This window comes from Tachypleus tridentatus, chromosome 7 (assembly GCF_004210375.1).
Source record: "Tachypleus tridentatus isolate NWPU-2018 chromosome 7, ASM421037v1, whole genome shotgun sequence".
In the NCBI taxonomy this organism is placed as follows: domain Eukaryota; kingdom Metazoa; phylum Arthropoda; class Merostomata; order Xiphosura; family Limulidae; genus Tachypleus; species Tachypleus tridentatus.
This window is the reverse complement of record NC_134831.1, coordinates 137,913,041-137,933,860: the sequence shown is the minus strand read 5'-3', so window position 1 is coordinate 137,933,860 and position 20,820 is coordinate 137,913,041. Positions and strand designations below refer to the sequence as shown.

At 34.1% G+C, this 20,820-nt stretch overlaps 1 protein-coding gene across 2 annotated transcripts in view; it reads left to right on the top strand.

The window, feature by feature from the left end:
• The window catches only part of LOC143256701 (synaptotagmin-1-like), a 140,228-nt gene extending 122,036 nt beyond the window's left edge, over positions 1-18,192 (top strand). For both annotated transcript variants that reach the window (XM_076514258.1, XM_076514259.1), the window contains 5 exons: positions 414-963; positions 7,979-8,125; positions 11,794-12,104; positions 14,868-14,988; positions 16,359-18,192. In XM_076514258.1, coding sequence (XP_076370373.1) covers positions 414-963; positions 7,979-8,125; positions 11,794-12,104; positions 14,868-14,988; positions 16,359-16,660 — 1,431 coding nt within the window. In that variant the 3' untranslated portion in view covers positions 16,661-18,192. The remainder of the gene's footprint in view (positions 1-413; positions 964-7,978; positions 8,126-11,793; positions 12,105-14,867; positions 14,989-16,358) is intronic.
• Positions 18,193-20,820: the final 2,628 nt, after the last annotated feature.

The following is a 20,820-nucleotide window of genomic DNA, read 5'->3' as shown; positions in this document are numbered from 1 at the left end:
GCTGGTCTTGAAAGTGGCTAACATTAAAATGGGGTCCGGCATGGCCAGGTGATTAGGACACTCGACTCGTAATCTGAGGATCGCGGGTTCGAATCCCTGTCACACCGAACATGCTCGCCCTTTCAGCCGTAGGGGCATTCTAATGTGACGGTCAATTCCACTATTCGTTGGTAAAAGAGTAACCCATGAGTTGGCGGTGGGTGGTGATGACTAGTTGCCTTCCTTTTAGTCTTACATAGCTAAATTATAGGCGGCTAGCGCAGATAGCCCTCGTTTAGCTTTGCGCGAAATTCAAAAACAAACACACAAAGATCAAAATGATTTTTAATAGCTTTGTATCATGAATATTACATTCATCATACTGCAAGAAAGTTTATTCAATACATACATATATTTAATTATTTATATTACAGAACTTTAGCATCTTTCGAGAGCAGCCTCAACATACAGCTTCTGGCATCATAGCAGCAGCCTCATCCGTAACCACACGCCATTCTACTGAATCAACCACAAAGATGGCTTCCAGTTCAGCATCGGGTAACAACACTGTAGGTCACATCCACGTGCGATTATCTCTTCCAGATGTGCACGTGACGAAAGAAACGGTCCTTCCTTCTCAGTCAAGCTACTCCTTACCCACCGTCAGGAAGCGTTCACCAATCGTGAGTCGAGCTCGGTCCGTTGATGCTCGTGCCATGTCCCACGTGCCACTTTTGTCCATTTCTGACAGATCAGATAGCCAACAGTCAGTAACATCCAGCGAAACCCTCATCCCCATGTCTCCACATCATTGTTCCTCCTCATCGGCCACACTGTCACCACTACGAGATACCTCTTTTCGATCTTCATCTCCCACCCAAGGGGGTCGATCCCGATCTCTGTCCCCAGTGTCGCCGTTATTGTCTCCACCTTATTTCCAAGGCTCAGACTCGTCTAGCAGTGCCGGGCCTATAAGCCCCATAGGTATTGTTTTATGATTCATCCAATTTTTGCACAAAATTTTGCAACTTTTCTGAACATAATTATTAAAAGTTGGACATGGTTATTAACTATGAGATATTTAATGTAATCTCTTGTATTCTGTCCCGACTTTCTTAACAAATACGTGAATTTTAAAACAAAAATACAAAATGCACCCAAGATTGAGAACTCTAATCTGGTAGCTGAGCTGTAAGCTTTTGATGCTCTCTTGTGTGTGTGAGTGTTTTCTTTCTTACGAGGACATTCAGGGATCATTCTAAGTTTGCCATGGTGTATACTTCGTGATCGTGTTCGTCTTTTAGGCAGGTGTTCAGTATAGTGGTTATATATTGCATACATTATACATTTGTGGCTAAATCTAGTGAATATATTCAGATTCATTGTAATATAACATATAATTTAATGTTTAAGGACAAAAGTGGACCTCTTGGTCCATCTCGACTGTCTCATTCTCTAAGCCACACTAAAAACTATTAAAAAATAAATTTGAAAAATGAATAAAAAAATTAAAGCCAATCCTTATCATTCATATATCTTTCCAGTTTTATTCAAACTCACTCAAATTTTCTACCTCCACGACATCAAAAGGGAACCCAATCCAGAAGCAAACCATCCTATTTGAAAAATAAAATTGTCTTAGCTAAGGACGGCTTCCATTTTGCCTAAATCTATTATTTGTGTCCCCTAGTTCTATAATTCTCGCTGTTAAGTATGAAAAATTTGGTGCATCAACATTATCAACTCCTTTAACAATCTTAAAGGATTCAATCAGATCTTCTTTAATTATTTTTTTAAAGAAAAACAATTTTAGGGATCTTGAACTTCCTCATATGACAACACCTCCATCCCTGGTACCATTTTAGTAACCCTCCTCTGAACCATTTCCAAGAATTCAATGTCTTTTATAAGGTAAAGGGCCCAAGACTGAACACAATACTCCAAATGTGGCCTAAATTGTGATCTGTACAATGAAATTATAACCTCTTTAGACTTGTATTCAGTATTTTTGCAGGTACGACCTAAAACCATATTTGTCTTGCTATTGTTTCGATGACTCAAGAAATTGATCAACCATCATATCAAAATCCTTTTCTTTCTTCACACTCTTAAGGTTATTTTCATCCAAATTATACTTATAATTCAAATTATGATAACCCACATCCAGTATCTTGCATTTATCATAATTGAGATCTATTCTGCCATATATTTGCCCAACTTAATAAATGGTATTAATTCTTTTGTAAGTCATAATCAGCATTTTCACAAGACCTTGTTATTATCAGCAAATTTAAGTAATTTATTGAGCTATGCCCTTCATCGCTGTCATCAATGTAAATAAGAAAGAGCAATAGTCCTAAGATTGAGCTCTGAGGTGCTCTACTTACAACGTTAATCCAGTTTGACTGAACTCCATTTATAACAATCCTCTGCTTTCTTCCATCAAATCACTCTTTTACCCAGCTAGTTAACTTACCCACAGCATCTACAGAGATAAGTTTATCTACAATCCTTTTATTTGGCCCTCTGTTAAAGGCCTTCTAAAAATCCAGATACAACAAATTTACACCATTACCCTCATCTACATATACAGTAACATCTTTAAAGAATGTTAAAATATTTGTAAGAAGAGATTTTCCCTTAGTGAAACCAAGTTGACTATACGATAAAATTCTAAACTACGTCAAATGACTTTGCATAGTATCTTTTTTCTTATTAGACTTTCCAAAACGTTTTCCCACAACTGATGTAAGACTTATAGGTCTATAATTACTGGAACAAATTCTATTACCTTCCTTGAAAATAGGAGTGACATTAGCTAATTTCCAATTTGTCGTACTAGTCCACTATTCAAGGACTTACGAAAACGTTTGGCAAGTGGCTCATATATCCAACCTTTGACTTCCTTTGAAACCTTCAGGGAAATATCACCCGACCCAGGAGTCTTACCATCCTCTAAAGTTTCCAATTTTATTTCAACAAGCACAAAATTTAAGCAATTGTCTTTTTCAACTTTGTTTCATCTATCAGTTAGCCAATATGAGGAATACTGTTTAGGTCTTTGTTAGTAAAAACTGAAGGATAAGCAATATTTAATAATTTAGGTATTTTATAATCATCAGATACAGCCTTTCTCAAGGATCCTATCCTATCGTAACATTTTGTTTACCCCTAATGTATTTTTAAAAATTCTTACAGTTAATTTTCATGTTTTCAATCAATTTTTTTTTCATACAACCTTTTGGATGTCCTAATTTTCTGTTTGACCAAATTTCTTGATCTTCTATAATATCAGTCAATTTAAATTTCTTAAATTAGTGATGCTTTTCTTTAATTTAACTCTTTGGTGTTTTTACTCGCAGCTACCATTTTCTTTGTGCAAAGAATGCATTTGTTTGAATATTGAAAAATTTTTTAAAACATTTTCTACATCTGATTAGTGTCTCCAAATAACCCAGTTGCCCAATTCACAACAGAAAATTCTTGTTGTATCACTTTGAAATATGCTTTTAAAAAAAATATATATTGGAATCAAAATATCATCATTCCTGATTTCCATGTGCAGCAAAAGATCAAACCTAATACATCAATGATCAGTTGTATGTAGGTGTTCCCAAATATCCATCCTCTGAAGCTTTTCTATACTAGAGGTTAACAATAAATCTAAAATAATATTATTTTTAGTTGGTTCCTTGACCAGTTGGTGAATAACTCCATTTTGAGCAGCTTCTTGAAATCTTTCTTCTTCATGGTTTGGCTATCGCATTACCCAATCAATATGTATGAAATTAAAATAATCCACAGTTATGATTTCATTAGCAGCTGAAATTCTAATCCCACTGTAAAGTTTCTCACTAATTTCATCAATTTCATTTCATGGTCTCTAACAAATTCCCACTAAGAGCTTTGTCTCGTGATATCCATTAAAAGAAATACGACTGGATTCACTCTCATTGCTATTATCCTTAATATCTCAACTTCAATATACAGAGCTACTCTATATTTACTACTTTGTCCCTATTAAATAATCTATAACCATGTATTTCGAAGAAATTTCTGTTATCAAAGTGATCTACGATTAACCATCTTTCAGTTATTCTCATTATATCAAAATCTTCTATTTCTATCAATGCCCTAAAGTCATCTGTTTTATTTCTTATACTTCTAGCATTACAATAGTAACAATTAAGCTTATTCTTATAACTACTTTTATTCTGATTTCCTATGTTAAACTTTCCTCTACATCTCAGTTTTGTTTCATTTAGTTTATCTTTGCCCTCACCTCTATCTAGTCCCAGATTAAAACTTTCCTTATAGCTGAGTTAAAAGCCCTTACAAACATACCACACCCTTTCCTTCTTAAGTGTAAACCATCCATTACAAAACGTTCCCTCCTCCCACTAAACTGTTCCCACAAGTTGAAACAGCTAACCTGCTGATCGTTACATACGAATTTCAGCCTAGCAGTCAGCTCTAGTGACCTACTCAAAATTTCATCTCCACCATTAATTCTTAGCACTATCCTCGACACAATATTAATTTACGGCCTTTATCTTTACATGCTTTTATCAACCCCTTGTTCTTGTAAGTTAGCTCCTCTGACTTACTTTTCCTTATATCGTTAGCCCCAATAAAGTCTGCTGCTTTGCCAGTCCCCTTCATTATATCTATGGTTTTGTCAGTTATGTCTACCTATGACTCAGGGTAGCATAATTTAACTCTTTTCTCCATATTTACCACACAGACTATTCCATCCACATGGTGTATCAAGGAATCACCAATAATCCATATCATTCTCTATTACTTATGCTTTATTTTCCTCCAATAGTTTCTCGTCAACAAAAGCCAAGGTCTGTAATCTGTTGCTCAGTTATACCAGCTATACTGCAAGTCTTTTGGTACTATGACTCTATTTTATGAAATTTCGCTCAGATTTAGCTATATTGTACAATTTTGGCTTATGTGAGTATTATTATGAAAATGTATTGTTAGATTTTTGAACTGTTCAATTTTGCTTACTTTAATACAGTGGATATTTTGAGTTTTTTTTTCTTCGTATCACATATTTCATTTCAATTAATTTTTTTTTATATGGCTGAATAGTAAGCCTGTGGGCTTTGGATGCTAAAGTGAAGCCAGTATTTCTTTTCAGCTATTTTGTTATGTAAATGAACCATCTCTTGATTGATCATGCTATTTGAAATGAAAAAAAAAGTTGTTTGATCTATACTTGAATATTAACTTTTGGTAGGAATAATTTTCACATTTATGCATTTCACAATATTTCTCTGTATTACGGAAAGTTGTCACTACTAGCAGCAAAAAAAAAACAAGGAAAGAAAGAAAAGAGTCCGACATCAATATTGCATACTCAAGCATCTATAATAACATCTTTGAGAGTTGTTTGCAACACATCTAGTATCTTGAAGCACTCTGCAAAATGCGACATATCTTCTAAGAACATTCCATAGGTGATGAATGAGAATGAAGTACAGTGAACTACAAGTGGGTTTTCTCGTCATCACGGAGTGAACATACCAGTTTCTCCATGCAGCTAATCCTCTCTGACCAAAATTGCATTTTGTATGTGGTTGTTGTCATCCATTAAGGTTGAAGTTATGGGCAATTCCACTAGCATATGATAGCACAAAGGATCTCAGGATGTTATTCCTTTGATGTATGCTATTAACCGTACCATTTCATAGGATATAGAAATTTACACCGCCGTTTGCATACGTTCCTGTACAAAAATTGGGTTTGTTTCCATTTTCGGTTTTCTTTATATGCTATTTAGCTGTAGGATAAAGCGCAGCTCTTCTATAAAAGATAATTGCTGTGAATTCTGTTGAAGTGCTTTTCACACCATCACGATGAGTTGTTTTGTGCCTTGCTAGGATTGGATTTACCTCAATAGACGCATAGAATCATGTGGGCTTTCTAAAGTATGTTTATAAATATCTGTATACACTGACACGGTGACAAGTAAGTAAACATGTTTACTGAAGAGAAACAGGCAGTCTCCAGTGAAAATTCTCCGTTTCCTCAACGTTTCACCTTTATCAAGAGGTACTGCATACTGGCCTAGTCTTGAGAGAACAAAACAGCTGATGTAATTTAAATTAGTAACAACATATTATTGTGTATCATTTGACATTTTATCACTTTGTCAACGATAAGAAGGTAAAAATAATAGATGGTTGGTAGGATTAACAACCTAGTGAATAACATCAATTTAAAAGTGAAAACAGATAAATGATGTAAACATTCACGTTTAATAAACATGAAGTGTTAAGGTTTAAGTATAGCTTAACCCCCATATATATATGTGTGTGTGTTTATACAGAAGATATTAAAACGTTTATTACTAGAAATCCACCACTTAAAGTGTCCATCATTTACCCCTGTCGACCAAAGGTATCTTAGATCTAATGAGAAAGTATTCCTAGTACTTTCTACCTAGAAAACTGTGGCCCTTCCTATTTGGATGCTAAATGGTGATAGGATTTACTACTACTTGCTCATTAATAAAATACGCTGTAAATACATTCTTGTCAATCTCATTCATCATTGAAATTCTGATACCTTCCATGGAACGTTGTTTTAGTGGTATCTTAGTTGCATCAGTACATTTCTTTTGTCATAGCTGTCACATGAAATACTGGTTAACAAATCTTTCAGGGTAATTATTAGATTTCAAAATTTTCCAAAGATCTATTCTCGCATCTTCTAGTCATGAGGATTGTTACAAATGCGTGAAAATCTCATTAATTAGCTAAAACAATTATAGTCTTCTTCATGGCCCACAGGTGATAAAAGAGCAAATATAGAAGCAGCAACTTTCGTGAGTGTTTTTGTATACGTTGCTAACCACCTTCAAATCCAATAAAGTCGTAGAAATATTGAGAAAATAAAGAATTTTTGATGTTTCTATTTATTAATTGGGAATCAGTTGCGGCTACAATGATTTGACTCATCCTCAAAGCAGGTACCCTATGAATGTGATAAGCCAAAAGCACTATACAGCGTTGATTTGCATTGTTTGTTGTGTCATAACACACGTACCATTGGCTTCGAAGCAGATCCGCATTTTCATATCAAACATCTGAGACGTTTATAACATATTCACAAGAGCCGGCGGTGATTGACCAGTTTACATTCGTTAGTAGGTTCTCCACATGAATGAAGCACCCATTTGTGGCCTAACCGTGTTTCGTGAACAGTATGAAGCACTTTAAAATAGCATGTAAAAATAACTGTGCTGAGTTACTTAGGCATTTTTGATGAATAAACTTTACATTATTAATTCGCTAGAAAACATATTCATGGGTCTTTAACATTATTTTATAAAAATGATTTTATTTTATCATAGCCTCTCGTGACTTAGCGATAAGTTTGAGGACTGATCACACTAACAATCAGGCAGGGTTGCTAGTAGTGTCCACACAACAAATAGCCCATTATGTACTTTTGCACTTAACAAATAAATAAAAGTTTTATCATAATTATAATATATTAAAGAGTACGATACTTATCCTTTTTAATGTATATTATTCTATAAAACTGGTTTTTTAGCTGCCTGATGAGAGTACGATACTTATCCTTTTTAATGTATATTATTCTATAAAACTGGTTTTTTAGCTGCCAGATGAGAGTACGATACTTATCCTTTTTAATGTATATTATTCTATAAAACTGGTTTTTTAGCTGCCAGATGAGAGTACGATACTTATCCTTTTTAATGTATATTATTCTATAAAACTGGTTTTTTTAGATGACACTTGATGCTTAACACAGTCAGTAATTAATACTGTTATCGATTAGTTCTTAACTTTTAGAGCTATTAACGTGTTTCTATTGACATACCTGTATGGTTGTACTGGCTGTTAAGTATAGTAACTCTAGCTTTAATAGTTAGTGTGTTTCTTTCCTTTTAATTAGTTGATTTGACTTTTAATATATGTCATGAAATTTTCTTTATTATTATTATTTTTTTAACCAGGGGCAATCCAACCTGACTTATACAAAAAGAAAGGTATGGTATTTTTTCAGTCTTCGGACAGCCAGGACAAGTCTAAATATGGACGACTCCACTTTCGACTTAAGTATGATTTCGACAGATCAGATCTCGTTGTTCACGTCATCGAAGGTAATGTTGAAGGATTGTATGTTTCACTCCTTCAGAGTTCTAGTCTATTAGACCACACCCCCAATGGCACAGCTTTATGTCTGCAAACTTACAACGTTAGAGCACAGTAGCCCCTTCTATAGCTTTGTGCTTAACTTCAATCTAGCCTATTACCGCCCGCGCCATCTATTGATAAGTAAAGTATATAACTTTTATTCTTTAAGCGTTGTATCAAGTCATCCCTTAAGTAATGTTCGATTTTAAGTTCAGAAAAAGAGAAAGGATTTCAAATGCTTTTAATGTTATTTAATTAATAATGTATGTTCCATTATTATTAATTACTTCCTGCCAACGATTCACAAGCTTCTGAATCCCACTTCTATAAAATTCTTGGAGTTTGTAGGAAAAGAATGTTTTAACATCTTCATGTGTTCCAAGCTCTTTTCCATCAAGATAATTCTGCAAACTTCGGAATATATTATAATCAGATGGGGAAAGTTCTGGAGAATAAGAAAGATGTGAAAGTTTTTCCCAGTCTAGCTTTTCAGTCTTTGTAGATATGATCCTTGCTGTATAGGGCCATGCTGTATTATCTTGGTGTAACACAACACCTTTAAGATTAATCAAAGCAGGTCTCTTTTCTTTCAGTGCACTATTCAAGCGCTCTAACTGTTGACAATAGAAGTCTCATGCAATCGTTACACTGAGTGGCAGTAACTCAAAGTGGATCACACCAATAATATCCCACCAAACGCTTAACAAGAATTTCCTAGGGTAGAGATCCATTTTGAGCTGTGCTCTAGCCAGTTTACCTGCACTGAGCCATTCTCTGCGGCGCTTATATGTTTATAAAATATCAAAGGATCGCGGATTCGAATCCTCGTCACACCAAACATACTTGACCTTTCAGCCGTGTGGACGTTATAATGTGACAGTCAAACCCACTATTTGTTGGTAAAAGAGTAACCCAAGAGTTGACGGTGGATGGTGATGACTAGCTGCCTTCCCTCTAGTCTTATACTGCTAAATTAGGGACGGTTAATGCAGATAGCCCTTGTGTAGCTTTGCGTGAAATTCAAAAATAAACTTATTTATGGCGTACAATTAATATGAAATACCGTATGGTTGATGCAAACCGCGTTATGGGTTGTATATGTTCTGCCTATTAAAATGTACACTTTTAACATGTAAGTAGAAGAACCTGAATTTGGTAATATCTGAGAATCCGTTTACTTTTCAGTGCTAATTATATCTACTTTATGATATATAATATTTGTACCATTAAATTATTCTAGACAAAGTGAAACTTTGGGAACAACTCGGAACTAAGTATGTGTATGATTCAAGATTACGCTGTAGAGATATCTAGTGAGGCTACGTTTGTGATTCTAATAGATATAGTAACTACGAACCCTATTTAAAGTATGGGAAGTTTAAAGTTCTAACTAGTGGCGGTTAAATAACATCTGTAAAATGCTTTAGTGTTTTGCATTGGTAGCTTCCTGGTTTTCAGTGTTAGTTGAAACACCCATTTCTACTTGCTGTTGTTCTTCAAATGATCCGAGTGGTTAATATAACTGTTTACCCATTTATTACTACGTTCACTTTTCTACGTATTAGACACAGTGTCAGAAGTAAACGTATGTATTTGAAACAATACCATTGTTGAGTAAACTGGAATAGAAGGCAACTGCCTGAAGAAGGAAGACTTTCGAAACGTTGTCCTTTACATTTGTATCTTTTTAAGAACAGGACGGTTGCCTACACTTCCAGTTTACTAATGATGAATCCTCTGCCTTAACAATCTATCAAAGACTACTGTCGTTCTTAACTGAATTTGGTAGTAAATTTTCTTCTAGATTTTCTATGAAACGAATGGATATATTTTATAAAACGAAACAAAGTCAACTAAAATGTATGTTAGGGACCACAAACGTGGGCTTAGTTTGGAGATTGGTTAATTAAACTGTTTTTAATACCTTATACTGTACAGTAAAGTTATCTAATTTTCAGCAACTCTAGTATCTGGATCCCGTAATGATAGGATTAGTAGTTAAAACGAGATTGAATTTTGACATAATTTTAATTAAAGCAAAACGGATTTTCAGGAAAACTGACAGATCTAATTTCTCATGCTGAAAAGCTAACTAAAAATAACTTACTTGCATTCAATTCATCTTCTTTGTATGTAGTTAAAATTGATGTCGCGACCGTTTGCAATACATGGTTTTATCTGTTACATTAAATATTTGTCGTAATATACTCATTTAAATAAAAACATTTAGAAAGGCTTAAGAAATACGGTTTACCGAGAACGTTTGTAGTTGCTTAATTTGATGAATTTTTAAATTCTACAAATATTCCTAACATCTCCAAGAGAAAATATTATGAAAACAGTTTTCCTGAAAAAAAATGTTGGTTGTTTAAAGAAAGTAACGATAAAGTATGAATGTTAGTGATCTGGCCTGGCCTGGTGGTCAAAACACTCGACTCATAATCTGAGGGTCGCGGGTTCAAATCCCCGTCACACCAAACATGCTCGCTCTTCCAGCCGTGGGGGCGTTATGATGTGACGGTCGGTCCCATTATTCGTTGCTAAAAGAGTAGCCCAGGAGTTTATGGATGGGTGGTGATGACTAGCTGCCTTCCCTGTAGTCTTACAGTACTAAATTAGGGACGGCTAGCGCAGATAGCCCTCGTGTAGCTTTGCGCGAAATTCAAAAGAAACAAATAAAGCTTAGCTGGTAAAATTTCTGACATTCATTTAGGAGGTTGTGCAAATGAAATCTGAAAAGTGTAGGATGAAAGAAAAATGTTTTGAATTTTAACAAGAAAAAATTCCCTCGTAGTCAGACTTTGACTATAAATTCACATACAAATATTTAGTAAAAACTCTTAATTAAAGAAAAATATATAATGTTTATTCTACAAAATACTTATAATGTTTGCTAATAGCTTGCCAAATATCGTTAAGACACTTTTACTGGATTAAAATCTATAGTATGTATGGTTTTAATGTTACTTTGTACTTACAATGTTGGCCAAAGTAACCACATCCATATAAAGATGGTTAAAATGCCTCTGATTACTACAGTTAACAGAAAGTTTATTAGCTTAACTCTAAAATGTTGTTATCAGTTTATTCACGTGGTTCATAATACGAACTACATTTGAGTGAGAGCGTGTTTTAACCTTTGAACTCAGCAAAAGAATGCTTCCAAAAATAACTTATTGAAATGTTTCGGCAACGTTTGGTTTATATTTAAAAAAACATTTCTTATTATGAGTTTCTGAGAGAAAAAGTTGTTGTCGTTTTTGGAATTTCGCACAAAGCTACTCGAGGGCTATCTGTGCTAGCCGTCCCTACTTTAGCAGTGTAAGACAAGAAGGAAGGTAACTACTAATCATCACCACCCACCGCCAACTCTTGGGCTACTCTTTTACCAACGAAAAGTGGGATTGACCGTCACATTATAACACCCCCACGGCTGGGAGGGCGAGCATGTTTGGCACGACTCGGGCGCGAACCCGCGACCCTCAGATTACGAAGCGCACGCCTTAACGCGCTAGGCCATGCCAGGCCCGAGAAAAAAAATATATTTAAAAATCCTAATTGGTATAATTTTTCGACAACATGTGATGAAGCATTTTTCATTAAAAAAATTATATATGTGTATATATACTCACAGCCCTGGATCTGGGAGCGATATCCAAAAACGGATTTAACGATCCCTACGTTAAATTAACTTTGATATCTGAAGTCGATACCAAAGTAAGGCAAACTGAAATTCAGCGCAACTCTTCAGACCCGGTGTTTGATGAAGTTTTCAAGTTTCCGGTTTCGTATGACGACCTCTTGGGGAAGACTCTTCTTCTACAAGTGTTCGATTTCGATAGATTCTCAAGGAATGACGTCACTGGCGAGGTCCGAGTTCAGATGTGTGATGTTGATGTTACTACGGAGGTGGAAGTTTGGAGTGAAATCATTAAAACTGACAAGGTAAAAAAACATACGTTTTGATGCCTGAAATTGTATAACCTTGTTTTTTGTTATAAAAAATTCATTTCAGAATGAGTTGCGCACGACAAAAATACAATTATTTTTTGAATATATATATATATATATAAAGTTACAACTTTCTGTCTGTGGATACATTTGTTAAAATACCACAATACCGAGCTCTTCCGCTTCTTCTCTTATTTATTAATTTCAAGTGGCTTCGTAACTTTAAAGTCTATTCCTTAGGATACTATTATACAGAGAATCTGTAAATAAAATATAAAAATACCATTCTCAACTATTTGATGAAATGGACCATTAAAGATTAAGGGGAAATTACATAAGTTTCATGTTAGATCTCCTGAAAAAAATCAATAGTTAACAGTAAACGTTTTAAAGAATTTAATAGGATTTTTTTTAAAAATGAAAGAACTATATTTCCGTGCATTTCTTTTTGGGGCGTAATGTATAAAACATAAAATATTAATGTTTGGAAAATACGTTATAAATTTTAGACTCTTCAAAATCGTTTGTTTAAGTTAACCACAAAGCTATACAGTGGGTTATCTGTGCTCTGCCCACTACGAGTATCAAAACTCGGTTTTAACGTTGTAAGTCCGCAGATATACCGCTGAGTCACTGGGAGCGTCTCTTTAAATAGATGGAAGTAAGATGGCAGATGTAACAGTGCTTGAATAAAGTTAGGTGGAGAAGTGTAACAGTATAAACACTAGTATGAATAATGACAGAAAAGTCAGTGAAGTAAGAAATATATTGTTAGAGATTATGGAGAAACATCATAAAGGAATCAATACGAAGTGAACTTTGTTTAAAGAAGATGTAAGCTTAATTCATTTTTAAATATATTTTGTTTTGTGGGTGTGAGTTGTGGAGCTACATATATAAATCAATATTTCTAATGCTATGAAATACATTAATTGTCCATAGACGATTAAAATCAGCACTATAAAACAATAATGAGTTTAACATAGAACAAAAAGAACATAATGATAACAAAATTCAAAACTATTCTTCATTTTCCAGTCCTTGTTGTCATACTTAAGTCATAGTATCGTCACAAAACCCAACTGGTTGGGAGTATCCCGTCTGTCATACAAGATCTCGAAAACCGACGTGAAACTCATCACCAACTAAGGAAAACCAGTTAAGGGTTGGGTTTTGGTTTGAATTTCGCGCAAAGCTACACAGGGGCTATTTGTGCTGGCCGTCCCCTAATTTTGCAGTGTAAGACTAGAGGGAATGCAGCTAGTCATCACCAGCCACCGCCAATTCTTGGGCTACCCTTTCACCAACGAATAGTGGGATTGACCGTTACCTTATAACGCCTCCACGGCTGAAAAGGCGAACATGTTTGGTGTGACGGGGATTCAAACCCGTAAGGATTGAAAGTTGACCTCTTGAACCAACAATGACTCAACTCCTACTGTTGTTAGCCACTTGACAGGTTGCAGTGACCCTTAATATTTAGATATAACCTTAAAGCATAATTGGTCTGCCAACAATTCTACAGTGTAAAACTCCGAACATCTACCGTTTATTAAATATTCTTAAAATAGAAATAAAACACCCTATATTTTTTATAAAACTTCCAACCTCAACTTTTTTATTTAATTATTAGTGATATTAAACAAAACCAAACACCCTTACCCTAACCATTTTTAGCTCCAAATCCTGTTTTTATTCTGAAACAATTGTTCAAGTAAAAAACGTGTAAGTTGAGACAAGCCTATCTGCATGAAGCTGGTATACTGAACAAAACCTACGTATGTTGAAGTTAGTTACTTAAATTAACAAGTAAAATCCACTTTTCGGGGTTAATGAAGAGGATGGTTTTCCTTGCTCACGAATTATTCCGTGAAGGATAATTAGTTCATGATAAGGTTAAACTGTTTCTTTTGTCTAATGTTAAAATCTAAGTGAAAATTTTTCATACTTAAAATTTACTGAAAAAGATTTCATAAACAAAGTGCCAGAGAGATTTGAACTTCCTTTGGTTTTTATAAACAAAAGCTCTATAATGCTGAAAATAAAAATATAAAAAACGAATTTCGTTTTAAGCAAGGTTTTAATTATCTAGTCAATGAAGAAACCGTAAACAAATTTTTTTGGTATATCAAATCAACTATTTAATTTGATACTCCCCCTTAAAAAGACAATGGTACAGTTATTGTACTACTAACCTCGGTGAAAGTAAAGATCATTTTTATATGGAGATTTTCGTAAGACTTTTTGAATGAGACATTTACAATGTTCTCAAGAGATGGCGCTTTGCCAATTTATTTTCTAAAAGTAGGTGTAGCCTGCATTTCTTTTTATCACCAAAAGCTACAACTCTTACCCTTAAACGGCAGCCGTCATCAGTAGATTGTGCTACCTACAACATTCCCGTTGTTTAAAGGTTAAATATATTATTATCGATGATAATTTAATGATAACTCTACCAACACAACTGGGAATAGCCGAGTCGTGAATGGATAATATATTCTTTAATATGATATTTATATAAATAAACAAAACAAGTACTGACAACATATAAATTCATAATACTCAAAGAGCAACTCTTCGACCAATCACTGAAGAGACAGATGTGGCTAGAAAGACGCCGGTTGGTTCACAATGTGCTATAGTATTCGTGTATATATGTTATATCTATATATGATACATAATTTGTGAATATCTGTCACATATTATAAGTTTTCAAATTAATTTTAATTCTATATCTTTTTTCTTACATGTGGGAAGGTTTCACGTGACAGACCAGAACTACTGTTATCGCTAAGTTACCTGCCCTCTGCTGGGCGACTGACTCTGGTTGTGTTGAAAGCTTCTAATCTAATGGCTCCAAATTCGAAAGAGATACCAGGTGAAATAACTTCATTTTAATAGTTAATAGGTTTTCTACTTATCGGTTGCGATAATAAAAGTGTTTACACACTAAGCATATATATGCCTGACTTGCTTTGTGTAGATGGTTGTCATAGCTCAATAAATCAGTTTTGTAGTTATTACTGAAATTACAAAACACTTGACATTGACCCACTGTCTGGTTTGAGGCTATTAATGGAGTAGTCATTTCTACAACATTTGGGGTCTTCTTTATTGCTAAGCACTAAGCTACATAGTGAGCTATCTATGCTGTACCAACTGTGAGGATAAAGCCTCGAATTTTATCCTTGTAACCATTCAACCTTACCCCTTAGCCACAAAATGTGTAATATATACGGTCAGCTTTTGAATTTACTTGGCCTTAACCTTGTGCAGAAATTGGAATTAGACTTACCACACCTCCGTTTCTTTTTTAAATGAGATAACTCTATTCATGTTACAAAACTAAGGATAGACGGAAGGAGTGTTTCTGTCATGTGTTTAGCATAATTGGATTATTGATTTTTCATTCTGGAAGAGTGTTTTTCACACTTTGGAACAAAGCGTTCATTAGGCTATAAAACTTCGCATTGTTCTCCTTCTCTTTCAAGTTTTGTTTAAATAAATTTATAAAGAGGTGCTGTTTATTTGAATTATGCACAAAGCTACAGAATGGGCCGTCTGTGCTCTACCAACCACGGGTATCGAAACCCGGTTTTTAGCGTTGTAAGTCCGCAGACATACCGCTGAACCACTGGGGGGGACACTGTTTATTTATTTGTATTTATTGTTTACAAAAGAGCCTCTTAAACACCGAACCTGCTTCCAGTTGTTAATCATTAGTGATTAATGTTAAAGGAAATCACCCACCAGGGTGTAGTTTTTCGTTTTAAATATTCAGTCATTGGCTAACTGAAGAGAAAAGAAAATTAGATAAAATTTAGGTGTTAATATAATCCACGTGTAATATTTTATTAGGGTCTTTGTATCGTGTATCGTTAAACAAGCATTTCGATGGCTTTGGAAGAAATATGCACTTTCAAATATATTATCGTTTAAGGATAATGTTTTATTTCTAAGGATATCCTATTTTATATTATGAATTGATTCTTTTGAAGCTTCATGATACGTGATTGTCAGTGATCGAACTATATTTTAGTTTAGACTTATATATTATTTTGTTTATAAATAATCCGTGATCTTTAAACAACACAGACTTGCTTTACATAATTATATGACACGAAATATAATTCTAATTAGTGTGCAATAGACGGAAAATTTTGAAGTGTTTTTGATTCCTTGTTAGCAGAAAACCACGGACCGGCCTGAAAAGCTAATTGAAAGTGTTGTTATTTTTTTATTATGAAGATACCTATGTGAAAGTTACACTTGTCTCCAGAAACATGAAGATGAAAAAAAAGAAAACGACTACAAAACGAAGATCAAATAATCCTGTATGGAACGAAGCTCTGAGTTTTGACATCTCGGAAGACGATCTGAAACACTGCACTCTGGCCGTCAGTGTTATGAACTGTCACCATAGCAACACGCCTTTACTTGGATCCTGTATTCTTGGAATGGATGAGCACGGCAGGGAAGCATCGCACTGGCGAGACATGTTTCACAATCCTCGTAAGGCCATAGCGATGTGGCATGGGCTCCACATATAATAACAAACCTCGTACACCTGGAGTCTGGACTATGGATTAAAAAATAAAGGATGTAATCCAGTATAAAAGGTATTTGTTTTGTGAATGTCAGAGAAGAGTGAGGCATCAAGCAAACATTATTGTATTTCGAGAGAAACTGGGAGTGCATGACTTGTCAGTTGCGGTAAACTATGTTACCTCCACCTGCTGGTGACAAATTGAAATGTATTAATTTTATATAATACAGCTTCTCTTGCCATTCTGTAGCGCCACCTAGTATAGGCAATTCTTAACTCTGTGTTTATATTCGCTAAATGAAAGTTAAAGGTTTATAAATATATTATATATCTATATAAGCTTATTAGATATAAAAAAAACATTTAAATATATACATTATGTCTTAATATATATATATCTTAAGACCTTTTACCTTCAAAGTATTAATATTAATTATATTTAGGTATCCTATTATTACTGGATGCTGAATGTCATTTTTACAGAACTATTCGTGATACTGAATATTTTACTTTAATTCTTATTACCTCCTCGTTCTGTATTATCCATTCTGTTGTATTTCATCTCTCTTATCTAACTAATATCTTCTCTTTAACTTTCATTTTTCTCTTTATTCTCTGCAAGCTAAAATTAAACTCAATTAAAACTATGTAAGTAACAGCAATCATATATTTCAAAGTAATAATTTTAATATAAGCTTTATCTCAATTATAACAAAGCGTTTTCATAAACAATATATATGATTTACTTTCCATCTACCAACAAATAAAACTTTTGATCCCACACTTGAACATACTGCACCTGATTGACCATGAGAAAATCATGGTTGTTTAAGAAACAATCCAGCAACTTTCATACGTTAACCCAGAATCCCTTTAAAATATTCAACACGTCTAAAGCGTAAATCTGTCAAGATTGTTTGAGATTTACTCAATAGTCTGAGAGTAATTAATTAACAAGCTTTATTAAATATAAATAGGTTTAACTTCGATTTTATTATGATATTCCTCATAATTCATAGTGTTTACATACAAATTTTGGTTAAGATTGACTGATGAGGCTAGAAGAGGTTTGGGTGCAAACAATCACACATTTATATCTATATATATATATGTATTACTACAGCAAAAACAACTAATGTATTTACTATATTGGCTCATAGAAATTATAAAATGTACTGTAAACTAATTCTAAACATGTTTTACTACGATAAAGCCCTCATAATATTCATAAATTAAGCCGTAAAATTAGTGGAGGTATATTACTTATACCATTTCTTAACTAACGCATTTAAAAAAAACAACTAAAAATTTCTTCGCGATGACGAGAAACACTTGAAATAAAAATGTACCTTAAGACGTTCTCTAATTTATTTCAATAAAAGTCTTGAGATTTCTTCGATATTTTCTGAAAGTTTGAAGAAATAAGACGTTTTAACTTATAACATTTAACCTAACTTTCATGTATACTTGTCTTTTGTTAAGTTCATGTTTGGAAGGTTTTCTAATAAAACAAATACTGTTAATGGAATTTTGATCGAAGTTAAAAAGATCTGAAGTACTTTCATGCGTGTTTTTCATTATTCACTTTTCATATTTGTATGGAAACTGGTGTAGAGAATGGTGTATGTGTTTGTTTTTTGGAATACTGATGTATATATTTTTTTCGTTTTGAATCACATTGTAGTTATAGTTAAATTACAAAAGACGAAGGATTATTTTAAAAAAACTCCAAGGTAAGTATCCTACGGTATAACGTAACGATAACTAACTACCCGTCTTATGAATATTGATCATTGTTTTTATTGTGGTATCTGTACATAACTATGTACGAACAGAGTGAGATGTTATCTTGTCATTGTCTACTCATGGACAAATTAATTTTACAACAACAGACAATGATGTAATTCCGTCAAATTAAAATTATCCCATTTTTTCAATGTCATACAAAACAATCCCACTTGTAGATTTTGACTGCAGAACCTAATTATTACGCATTTAGAATGGAGATTTCCAATGTACACCAAACATGGCGTCCTCAGGTAATTCCTATCTAAATAAGCACAGAACAAGATAACAAATACTGGATTATATTTTACTTCCTTCGACAATGTCAGAATTCCTCGAGAATATCTCTTGCAGCTTTTCTACGATGATTTTGTTTTTCAGGATCTATATTTAAAAAAAAAAACTCTTTTGAGGAAAACCATGTTACTGTCGGTCAGTAACGTTTTAAGGTACGCGAATTTATCCTTTAATCTTAAGAACTACACTTGATAAGGCGAGTGTTATATAAATAGAAAGCAAAATAGTATTAGCAGAGGGGGCCCGGCATGGCAAAGCGTGTTAAGGCGTTCGACTCGTAACTCACGGGTCGCAGGTTCGATTCCCGGTCGCACCAAACATGCTCGCCCTTTCAGCCGAGAGGACGTTATAATGCGACAGTCAATCCAATCCCACTATTCGTTACTAAAAGAGTAGTCCAAAAGTGGGTGGTGATGACTAGCTGTCTTCCCTCTAGTCTTACACTGCTAAATTAGGGACGGCTAACGCAGATAGTCCTCGAGTAGCTTTGCGCGAAATTCAAAACAAACAAAGTATTAACAGAGCTACGATCACTCGTGTATGTCTAGAGGGGAATTATGAGGTTGTTTAGTAAAGCCATTAACAAACCCAATTACAAATATTCTTAAAAAGACCAAATTTTTGCCTGTGGCAGATTTACAAATTAAACAATTTCCGTTTCGTCTAAAAAGTTTAATCTGCGTCTTCTTCACTTTTTTGTTTTAGTTCTTCACAGTTCTTCTCCGAGGCTTTTATTTAAATATGGTGTAAGTTATCATTTCAAACTCTAGGTTGGTTACATTTGAGAACTTTATTATTCAAATAATTAATTTGATATTTAAGCATCTTAAATAAATAACGTTTTCATTTAAAACGATTACAGCAGCTGAATTTAAGAAGGTCATTAATGCTTGATGACGAGAAACCCACTTGAAATATAAATGTCTCTCAGAACGGCTGGTATGGGTATTAACACTTTTATTGATAAAGCAGATAACAAGCGTTAATGCCCATATCACCCGTTTTGAGATACAAGATCTTTAATGATTTTATTTGGTTTCCTTTCGCTATCAAAATATTTTACTAAAGTATCCATCATTTGGAATCCAAAGGTTCACTACTTGAATAACGTAAATACTAAATAAAGAACTGCCTCACAGTTGCTTTTATACAGTTTCAATGATATTAACCCTAACATCTTTGCGAAACTTTTATGAAAGCAAATGAGAGACTAGCGAATTGGAGGTTAAGACTGACAGACGGTGTATCCCCACCGCAATGTGGGTCCTACTTCTTCAGTCACCTCCAAAACCTAGAATACATTTCATAAGCTCATACTCTACGATCTTTTTTTTAAAATATGCAACGTATTTAAAAAATCATGCTAATGTGTTTTGGTTTATGGCTTGAAAATTTTATGGTTATAATATATATATACTCACACATTTCATTATTTTGCTCACTTGATATGAATTTCGTGCTAAGCTACACGAGGACTACCTGCGCTAGCCGACCCCAATTTAGGAGGGAAAAACTTGAGGAAAGGTAGGTGGTCATCACCATTCACCACCGACTCTTCTGTTACTCTTATTGTAGTGTCCCAGGATAGATGCACACTCACTCTCCACAGGTTGAAAATCTTGCATCTTAACCTACAAGCTATGTCGGACCCGTTTTATTAACACCTAAGGAAATCGTATTATTGTGTACTTAACGTTCGGAAAAATCGTAGCAGTTACGGACTTCACATTTAATTAGAGAGGTTATTCTTCAGACTCTGTATAACATAAAAGCACATTCTTAACTAAATTGAAGCGGGTGAAAATATAAAAACAATAATATCTCGGTCGGAAGAACTCAGAAAATCTGCCAGGAACCACGTGTTCTTTTTATTTCATATCCATCTTCTCAAGATAAATTCAAACACCTTCATGTACGAAACGTATATAGTGGAAGAAAAATTAGTTTAGAGAATGCATTTGAAACGCATTATTCTGTCCAGACTTTCAAACTGGGTATATTTGCGCAGTGACTGCCCCAGAATATAATATGAGCTCTGAATAATGTTATTTCAAAGGATCATCTACGTACAATATTGTTTTG